The sequence below is a fragment of the Corythoichthys intestinalis genome, chromosome 13 (genome assembly GCF_030265065.1).
Source record: "Corythoichthys intestinalis isolate RoL2023-P3 chromosome 13, ASM3026506v1, whole genome shotgun sequence".
NCBI lineage: Eukaryota > Metazoa > Chordata > Actinopteri > Syngnathiformes > Syngnathidae > Corythoichthys > Corythoichthys intestinalis.
Window position 1 is genome coordinate 54,033,154 of NC_080407.1, and position 10,745 is coordinate 54,043,898.

The following is a 10,745-nucleotide window of genomic DNA, read 5'->3' on the forward strand; positions in this document are numbered from 1 at the left end:
ATTGATGTCATTTATTTTAGTGTCATCGGGCAAATTATCTCACTTTTGAATGGATGTAAAAGATAAAAGCTGGACATAAATGAATTTAGTGACTGAATTTAAACGGAATTAAAACCCTGTGTTTGCAATATGCAATTGGTTCCCCAGTCTCGTACCTGACAGAAGCCATATTGTTGCTGCTGTTGAGATGCCGCTGTGCAGAGCACTGTTGCATATTGTCATATTGGTGTGCAATTTATTTGAGTCTTGTGACAAGTGGGTGTTAAACCAAGTCTTATTTGAAAACTAAAAGGTCCAATGTGTTTAGCTGCATTATTTGTGCATGTATTTGCTCTATGTATTTGCATTATAATATATGGGAGCTTTTATTTCCAATACAAAAACTCCAACACACACTGTAGGTGAAAAAGAACGCTGTCTTTGTAGTAGCCTAGCAGTAGTACATAAACTATCCAGCATGCGTGTGTACAGCCATTGTGCACACCTTGTAAGGAGAAGAAATTTGGACCGAAACAGCTGTTTTTGAATGGGAAAAACAAAAATCCTCAGCACCCCACTGCTGTGAGTGACTTCCAGCATTTCCCAGACTATGTTCCTAGCGTGCATTTTAGCACAACTTTCTTGATGTAGCATGATTTTGTTTTCTTCCACAAATGTTGCTAGTTTGCTTCTTAATTTTTAATAATAATTTAACATTATGAACAAATGTCAAACCATTTCAGCATCAATTCCCCTGTATTCACATTGGACATGTTTGCGGACACTCACAAGGCTTTACAAAGTCTCAAAAAGAAAGTTTATTCAGACTCAATGAAAAGTTTTTGTTGGCTTGGGGACCCCTGACCTGGAAGACGCCCTTCAGAACCCTTACATCCCGAGAGGAGTGGCTTTGTCTTCCACGAGCATGAAGCGGGAGGGACTGTCACCTCCTCGCGAGTCTTCCCTTGGCTGATTACGTGACGCCTGCGACGGTAAAACATGAGGTGATGGCCAGTTGTGTCGGAACCAAGCGCCTGGGCAACGCGTTACCTGTCCTCGAAGCGTCGCAGTCGCACTTCCAGACGCCGTTTCTCTTTGTCCGCACGTGACAGGCGCTCGGCCAGGATCAACAGCGAGCGCTCCTTTCCTCTCAGGCGCCTCCGAGCCTCCGCCAGCGCCTGTTTAAGATCCACAAAGAAGCGGACGCAGTAAAGGCCGGCGCTCAAAAACGAAGGTGCTATTGAAACGCCTCATGATGTACCTCTGCTACACGTCTGAGTGCGCGTTGGGCTCGGGCCTGTTCGGCGGCGTACGAGTCTATGCGTCGCTGCAGTGCTTCAAGCTGTATGGAGCGCTCCTCCAGCAGCCGGCGAGCTTCCTCTTCCCCCTCGAGCGCTTGCCGGAGATTTGCGCATACGACATGGAAGTGCTTTACCGGGACCTACAGAGAGACAAACCGTCATTTCAGACTTCTTCCGGTTAAACGCGGCCTGCGTTCTCACCATCCCGCTGGCATCCACACCACCATCCTCCGGTCTTCCCATTTGGGCCACCTGCAACCTCAGGCTCTGCCTCTCCATCTCGGCCGAGTGCAGCCTTCGGCTAAGGAGGAGAAAGTGATGTCGGAGTCGGGATGCTGCGGCCTAGCAAGAGAGAGGACGCGGGGAAAAGGTCAGAAAAACGCTGGATCTGAAACTCAATCCCTCTGCAGAGCAGACCTTGAAGTCGTCGGAGGGCGGAGTCGAAGGGCTTATCTCAGGAGGCCATCCCGACGGTCCGGCAATCTGATCCAGAAGGCGGTTCAACGTCGCCCGCGCTAAAGAACTCACCCGCGAAGGCGAGGCATCGGGAGGAGGTGCATTGGCAATGCAGGACAAGATGGTGGAGGAGAGCCGCTTGGACCAGAGCTGGCGAACATACCAGATGTCGCGACCTTCCCCAGGTTCTTCTTCCTCTGGTTTGCACCACCGACAGGTCATCAGTCACGCTTCTCCGGCTACGACGTAAATGCAAACCTACCGCATCCATCCGGTCCCTTCAGGCACGCAAGCCTGCCTCCGGTCTCCAGGTGAAATCGCGCGGCGTTGCGCCTTCCTATGGCACGCCACCACCTCAGCGCCGCCACAACGCATACGTACTTCTTCCAGCGTCTCGAGACCGTGCCGGCGTCCCTTCCTTCTGGGGGGCCGCCCCGATCTACGGCCAGCGCGTCAGCTAGGCACCGCAGCTCCTCGGCCGGCTCCTCCCTGGACGCCAAGCGCCGGGCCAAAAGGCGCTTTTGCTCGGTCAGGGCGCGTAGACGCCATTGGGTGTGCGCCGTCGCTTCGAGGAGGAGCGAGCACGCCCACAGGAAGGCGGCTGACTTTCTGCGGCTCCTTGACAGAAGGTCCTGGGAAAAGAGAGTCACATTGACGTATGGAACCACACTCTTACAGTGAAGAAAAATAAGTATTTGAACACCCTGCTATTTTGCAAGTTCTTCCACTTAGAAATCAAGGAGGGGTCTGAAATTTGAACACCTGTCTATCAGCTAGAATTCAGACCTTCTTCCTTCCTTTGCCGGGGGCGGACGTATTTCCTCCCTGCTCCTGCTATCTTCGTCAGTCTAGTCTGTCTGCTTTTTTTGTATTTTTTTCCTCTGTGGATAAACTGTTGCTGGTCTCTCATACAAAAATGGATTCGTTGGTCTCTCAGCGCAATTGACAAACGTTTTCAACAAGACACGTTACACCAGGAGACCCGTCTTGCCCAGATGGGACCTTTGCCGCTGGCTACGTGAGAGATTCATAAGATCATTGGAAGCCACCCTGTCTCACAGTCCTATCCGTGGAAGATATCGAGGATATTTGGCTGTTTGGCGTGATGGTCGTGGGGTCCCTTCTGCTTGGCTTAGGAGGCGCCCTGCTCTACCGAAAAGTTTCCAAGACGGCAGCTTTCAAGGAAATCAAAAAATTGACGGTGCGGTCCGAGGAAGGATAGAGAAAAGTGGATACTACCTGGTGCCAGGTGGCGGAACTGTAGAGGCAGACCACGACTATTGGCAATGACTTAAGGGACCTGAGGTCTCACCTACGCCCTGAGGAGCGCGATTTTGACTGAAGACCAACTTTATTTGGACATATTAAATTACTTATTCGGGTTAATTCGATTAAAATTTTCCTTTCCCGAACACCCTTATCCAACCCCTCCCTTCTCAGATGTTCAAATACCTTTTTCTTCACTGTATGTTAGCTTCTAGTATGAAATGCTGCACAAGTGATGGCAGTTACCCGCAACTGCGTGACAATGCGCGCGAATCGGCTGTTCTTCGACATGTACTCCCGGGCACGTGCCAGCGCAACCTTGAGACGTCGCCGGAGCCTCTTGGCGTGCTCGTTCTTTTCCTCGCACTCAGCCTGCAAACCCGCCACCTGCAGGGAGTAGCCAGGCGTCAGACTTTACAGCAGAGACGCAACGACTCAATTATGACATCACCTTGTTCTGAGTGTTGCGGAGGTCAGACGTCAACCGCTCCACCAGCTCGTCGATCTGCTCAGACAAGCCTGAGTGGCTCATGGGACTTTGCAACTCTGTTAATGTGCCGTCCAACGATAGGCGCAGATAAATCCGGCGAAGGTTGGACAACTGGGCCTAAAACACAGACATTACACACATGCACAGAAACATCAAAGTGGGCAGTCTTACCTCTGATTCTTCTCGAAGCTCCCGATTCTGCGTGAACCAGTCCTGGCTCTCCTGTTCCAGGCGTGACATTCGCTCCTGGAGCTCCAGTGATAGCTGGTGAGCCTCCTACGGCACCAGGACGCCTATCAATCAAAGCGTCCAATCCGACAGCCGGATAAACGAAGCTCGATTTACTTGGAGGTGTCGCTTCTGATGCGTCGTCACGTGTCCGAGCGACCGCTTCTCCCGTTCCAGTTTTTCGCACTCTGACATCAGATCCCGTACCTGCCGGGACACACGACGCTTCAGTTATCAAGCCTCTCTTGCCTGCAGATCTTCAGAGAAAAGGTATTCTACCTGCTGCTCAGCTACCCCTTGCCTGGCGATCGTCAAATGGAGCAGATGTATCACGTCGGCAGGACGTCTCTGTTCCTCGTCATCCTCTGCGTCTGCGAAGACAGTGTTGAAAGCGGGAGGGTGTGGCTTTCCAGTAGCCATGACATTATCCATAGACATCAAGATACTTGACTGGGTATGTTTTACATCCATATCTATAAAGAATTCAGGGATTAAAACCTTTATTCACAAGAATTTCCAACGGAAAAAGCTCATTGTTTTGTTACGGCGGCCATGTTGGACTTTGAATCTCTAGATTCAAAAGATCAGCTTATGTAACATTTAGGGGTGTTAAACGATTAAAAGTTTTTATCGAGTTAATTACAGCTTAAAAATTAATTAATCGTAATTAATCGCAATTCAAATCATCTATACAATATGCCATATTTTTCTGTAAATATTGTTGGAATGGAAAGATAAGACCCAAGATGAATATATACATTCAACATACGGTACTTACAAGATGGCATTAACATTATTAACATTCTGTTAAAGCGATCCATGAATAGTAAGACTTGTAGTTCTTAAAAGATAAATGTTAGTACAAGTTATAGACATTTTATATTAGAACACCTCTTAATGTTTCCGTTTTAATAAAACAATTTCAATCAAAAAATAAACTAGCAGCTCGTCATTGTTGATGCCAATAATTACTGACACAACGCTCATGGGTGCTGAAGCCTATAAAATCAGTCGCACCCAAGCGCCAGCAGAGGGTGACGAAACTCCGAAAAACACAACAAGTACACATTTCACTGTGCTGTCATTTTAATCTGAGCGGGGCACGTGCGTTAATTGCGTCAAATATTTTAACGTGATTAATTTCAAAAATTAATTACTTCCCGTTAACACGATAATTTTGACAGCCTTAGTAATATTTCAATCTAATAACTTTCAGTGAAACACCATGGTCCTACACCAACCCCTACGCCCACGGCAACAAGCAGATCTTAGTCTACTTTGACCCCGTGCACCTTTGGAAGTGTGAGAAAAATATGTTATTCATGCCTATAAAACACAATCATTTACTGCTGTGAAATTAAATGCATTTGTGGGAGTGTGCCTATAACTCACTCTCGTACCAGCTACGGCTAGTTTCCAAGGTCATAACTCAGGATGTTTTTTTGTGGTTTAGGTATCGTTTCATAGTAAGCAACGCCCTTTCAACAAGCATATAGACCCTTGACTCGTGGATTTTCGTTGTACTCCTGCATGGTCACAGCTCCTGCTGGATCACACCATTTGTATCCTTGATATATATCTTGTTTATAAAGTCTTCGAATCAGGTAATCCTTGGCTGAGTTGGATTCTTTTCTCTTATTTGAACTATTTGTTGATACTTGTCTCGGAGTTCAAACGTGAACTTCCCTGACAGGAAGAACATCTACAGCAGCTTCCACAACAACGGCTGTATGGTGCTGCCCAGGTGTCCTGGGGCTGAAGTAAGTGGCCAGCATTATTCACTTTATAAAAAAAGATGAATCAAAACACCTATCTTTCTAAAACAAACATGTTTTTTAGGAGCCTGAGAGGATGAGGACGGCCCGATTCTTGAGCCGGAAGGTGCTGGCCAGGTGGGAGAACTACAAGTCTGTCAAGGCCTGCTACACAGTCGCACGGGCAAGCAGGAACACACAGGGCCGACATCCTGAACATGTTCCAGAAGACAATGTAGACCTGGAGATGGGCCGGGCGGTCCTCAAGCAGCCATCACTCCCCATTACCCACATGGTGTCCTTCGGAATGTCGCTGTGGGACTCCCTGATGTGCAGGAAGCACAACAGCACCTACTGGAGTTCCTGGCGGTCCCTCTTCAACCGTTTTGGTGCGAACTTCTCCAAGGATGTGACTTCAGAAGCGAGGAAGAACAAGGCCTTGGAGTGGCCGGCCGACAGGAAACGGAGCAGAGTCGAGGAAGGCGATGAGAAAGGAGACGGCGAGGAACAGGAACTTCTACAAGTCGAGGTGATCAGAAAACGCAAAATCTATGCGATTGTTGAAAGACAAGGCTCACATCGAATATTTGCACTGCCATAATTGTAGGACTATCTCATATGCATTTAATATTTATGTTTATTTAGATTTCATACTTGCAAGTCACTTTTGAGATTTTAACATATCCTGCACTGTTAAGGGATGCTCCACAATTTCATTGTATAACTGTATAATGATAATAAGGGGCTAGTCTATACTATTCTATAATAAGTTGTTGCTAAGGTAGGTTCCTGTTTTGGTTTTAAGTCGGTAGGAGCTTTGGTTTTGAAAATATTTGAAGTTTTTGAAAATAGGCCCCCTACGGATCGGCCCTGTTTCCCGTGTCATGTCAAGTATTATGAAGTCTATGCCTTATCATACCTTGGTTTGTGGTCTGTCGGAGCGTTTCCCTGATCTCTTCCAGGAGCTTCTCATAGTGCAACTCAGTCTTTAACGCCTGAAAAGTCAAAGCAATTAACTCTCGTCGCATATGTGTGCGACTTCGTTTGCACGACCTGTTCCAGGCGCAGATATGTGTTGGCATGTCGCCGCTTCTCCTCTTCCAGCATGCTCGTAAGGTCAGCGATGTTCCTCTTATCTGACTCCAAGGCCACGCTCAGCTCACTCTTGTACTGACTGTACTCCGTCTGCAGCCTGCACATGGCATGTCACTAAGCCATCAGATCATTCGACGGAATGCGCGTGGACTCACCGCTGCAAAGCTTGTTGAGCACGCCGGGCTTTTTCTTGTGCTTCCTGGCAAGCCGTTCCCTCGGCTTCCAGAGATTTGCGGCCCTGATGGCGAAGGAACGTTGAAGAACTCGCTACTCATGTGGGTCAACTCTCGGTCCGCTCACCTGCACCACCTCCTCCCGCAGCGCTGTCATCCTCTCACGCGCCTCTTCCAGCGCCTCCTCCTGGCACTGACCATCAACAATTCCACAGGGAATGAAAGGCTTCCCAAATTCCGGACAAACATGCGAGAGACCTGCCTGCAGAAGTCGTCGGAGTCTTTGGCCATCCGACGTCAAGCCGTCGATCAGGGCGTCTCGCTCATCCGCTTCCTCCCGCAAAGCCAGACCTTCTTCTTGCCGGGCCTGCCGTGTCATGTCCAGAATCTTCTGCAGCGCTGCCGCGTGCTCTAACACACAAATATAGGAGTGGATACAATGCGATTTGCGATGGAAGGTTTACGAGAGCGATTTTTAAAAATGATTCCCTCATTGGGAGCCAGTGAGTCAACATATTCTAATGGGAAATTTTGGTAGCAACCTGTTGGTTCCTTCATTAACAGGACGTAGGTTTGCATAGGGACGGTAGGGACATAACACTAACAACTTTCCAGGATGCTCAAATTGTCCCCACCAACTTTTAAGCAACCTTATTTGCATTATACAATGAGTTCAGTTCGTAGATAGTCTTCCCATAAGGATAGAACAGACCCTACCATTATTAAGTGAATTACAGTGGTATGAAAAAGTATCTGTTAGGTCTAAACTTAATACTTGAACTAAGAAAACAACAAAGACCTAGGAAGGGACGGAGGAAGAATCAGACTTGAGACGGAGATAAAATTTTCACTGGCGGCCACCAGGGAGAGGGTCGACAGCGCAGCACGCTTGCTCGCAGTGAGCCTCTCTCAGCCCCCTCCCTGGGGTTGCGTCTTTTATTGACAAGTGGGAGAGCATTCATTGCACATGCGTAAGTTTCGTTTACGGGGAAATAGCTGTTATGGTATCATTTACTGAGAACAGAAACCGTGAATTAAACATTATGGTAACGTTTACTGAAAACAGAAACCGTACTCTTTTCATTGTGTAAGCACTAAAGCACAAGCGAATAGACTGTTACATGAGAGAACATAATCACAACACCTAGTTTTAAACACACATAATTGATTTAATTACTGTAAATACTGTTAGTGTGCAAAAGCATATCAAGCACATCTTACAGTATCTGAACCTTTTAGAATTTCTCACATTTCTGTATAAAATCCCCATCAAATGTGATCTGAGCTTTGTCAAAATCACACCGATGAAAAAACAGTGTCTGCCTTAACTAAAACCACCCAAACATTTATAGGTTTTCATATTTTAATGAGGACAACATGCAAAAAACAGAAGGGGGGAAAATAAGTAAGTGAACCCTCTGCGTAAGGAGACTTAAAGAGCAATTGAAACCAATTTTTACCAAACATTTTAAATCAGGTGTGTGCCCAAATACTGATGAGTTGTGTAAAGCTGACCTGCCCACTGTAAAACACACACCTGGTAAGAAATGTCTTGATGGAAAGCATTGTCTTATGTACATCATGGCTCAGCCAAAAGAGCTGTCTCCGATCAAGGATTGTTGATTTGTATAACGATGGGAAACCATCTCTAAAAGTCTGGATGTTCATCAATCGACAGTCAAAGAAATTGTCTACAAATGGAGAGAGTTTGGCACTGTTGCTACTTTCCCAAGGAGTGGCCGTCTACCAAAGATGACGCCAAAAGTTCAGCGCAGAATACTCAGAGCGGTAAAAAAGAACCCTAGAGTGTCTGCTAAAAACTTACAGAAATCACTGGCACAGTCCAATATCTCTGTGCACACATCAACTATATGTAAAACTGTGGCCAAGAATGGTGTTCATGTTAGGAGTTCACGGAGGAAGCCACTGCTGTCTAAAAAAAATATGGTTGATCGTTTAATATTCGCAAAAAGGCACTTGGATACCGCACAGAAGTTTTGGCAAAAATATTTTGTGGACTGATGAAACCAAGGTTGAATTGTTTGGGAGTAACACACAACGTCATGTGTGGATGAAAAATGGAACAACCCACCAACATCAACACCTCATGCCCACCGTCAACCATGGAGCATCATGTTTTGGGGCTGTTTTGCTACCTCAGGGCCTGGACAACTTGCAATCATTAATGGACGAATGAATTCAAAAAGTTTATCAGGATGTTTTGCTTGGAAAACCTGTGGCCGTCTGTCAGACATTTGAAGCTAAAAAGAGGAAGGATGCTGCAACAAGACAATGATCCAAAACACGGAAGTAAATCAAGTTCAGAATGGTTTCTGAGGAACAAAATACACTTTCTGGAGTGGCCAAGTCAAAGTCCAGACTTGAACCCTAGTGAGAGGGTGTGGCGTGACCTAAAGACAGTGATTCGTGCCAGACATCCCAGGAATCTGACTGAACAACAGCAATTTTGTCGAGAAGATTGGGCCAAGATTAGTCCTGATCCATGTGCCAGACTCATCTGCAGCCACAGAAGGTGTCTAGTTGAAGTTACTGCTGCCAAATGAGGGGCCACAAAATATTGATGGTTCACTACTGTAACTTATTTTTCCCCCTTCTGTCATTGTTTACATACTATCCTCGTTAAAATATGAAAACCTATCAATGTTTGGGTGGTTTTAGTTAAAGCAGAAGCTGTTTTATCATCTGTGTGATTTTGACAAAATCTACTTCCATATCTTTTTCCAACAGTATAGCTCACCTGTCAGTTCTCGGTTGCTCTGGCTCACCCGCTGGACGTCTCTGCGGCTGGCGGTCACCTGGTACTGAAGCTCTGCTCTCTGAGCTTCTCCACGCTCCACTGACGACCTAAGTCGGGCGAGCTCTGCCTCCAACATGGACAGCTAAAGAACAGGAGCGCACGGGTGAGGTGACACCGTGACCGCTCGGTTTTATCGGGGACGTGTTAATTTCTAACCTGCCGGTTGTGTGTGGAAGTCAACTTGAGCTTTTCCTTCTCCAGGCGATGAATCCTCTTCCTTTCCGTCAGCTCGTTGTCATCTTTGTCGCTTCTTCCTCGCGCCTCCTCTTTTTCACCCGGCACGGTGGTCGCTATCCCCGCCACCTGCTCGGGAACTCTCGTTTGCTTGTCTTCCATTCGGCGTCGGTCACTTCCAAATGTCCTTCGGTGGAAAAAAGGAGAACTTCCGGCTTGAGGAGACGCTGTTTGGTTGCCTTGACAGCAGGACGACTGCCTTTAAAAATGGGCGTCAAACTCGAAGCTCTTTCTTAGGAGCTACAGTCGCGGCAAACATGCTCTATTCCTTCACTACGAACACTCACACTATTGACGAGCAAAGTTTAAAGATAATAAAATAGTGTTGTATTATTTAAATGACAATTAGTTCAGAAATCATACGTTTTAGAAGCATTTAATGCAAAAAAAGCATTCGAAAGTTTGAATTCGACGCCATGTTGAGAGTCGTGACGTCATTTCCGAATCGTTTTAATGGCTATTTCCGCCAACTGTATCGTTCTAAAACAAATATAAAGTTTAGAGATGATAAAATATTGTATTATTTAAGTGACTTAGTGTGGAAATCATACGTTTTAGAAGCAGTTACTGCTAATAAGCATTCGAAGCAGTTTTTTTTTTTTTTCGAAGCAGTTTGATTTCGACGCCATGTTGAAAGTCGTTACGTCATTTCCACATCATTTTAATGGCTATTTCCGCCAATTGTATCCTTTTAAAAAATTGCATCGTTCTAAAAAATAAAGTTTAGAGATGACAAAATAGTGTTATGTTATTTAAACGACATTTAGTGCTGAAATCATACTTTTTAGAAGCATTTACTGCTAAAAGTTTGAATTCCCGACCCCATGTTGAGAGTTGTTACGTCATTTCCGCATCATTTTAATGGCTACTTCCACCAATTTAGTCGTTTTAAAAAATAAATTATGAATAAATCATCAAGTAAATTTTCAAAACCTGTGTATTAGGACTTTT

At 46.0% G+C, this 10,745-nt stretch overlaps 1 protein-coding gene across 1 annotated transcript; it reads right to left on the bottom strand.

Annotated features, from left to right (window-relative positions):
* Window positions 1–704: 704 nt before the first annotated feature.
* On the bottom strand, window positions 705–10,413 carry LOC130928926 (coiled-coil domain-containing protein 171-like). Its single transcript, XM_057855747.1, has 18 exons — window positions 9,717–10,413; window positions 9,501–9,642; window positions 7,005–7,153; window positions 6,870–6,935; window positions 6,725–6,807; window positions 6,528–6,666; window positions 6,394–6,469; window positions 4,000–4,091; window positions 3,838–3,927; window positions 3,664–3,768; window positions 3,454–3,609; window positions 3,249–3,389; window positions 1,999–2,368; window positions 1,698–1,933; window positions 1,482–1,622; window positions 1,241–1,420; window positions 1,030–1,157; window positions 705–963 (listed from the first exon to the last, which is right to left on the bottom strand). The coding sequence occupies exons 1-18, from the start codon at window positions 9,894–9,896 to the stop codon at window positions 798–800; spliced, it is 2,640 nt and encodes an 879-aa protein (XP_057711730.1). The 5' UTR covers window positions 9,897–10,413; the 3' UTR covers window positions 705–797.
* Between the last annotated feature and the right edge of the window lie 332 nt (window positions 10,414–10,745).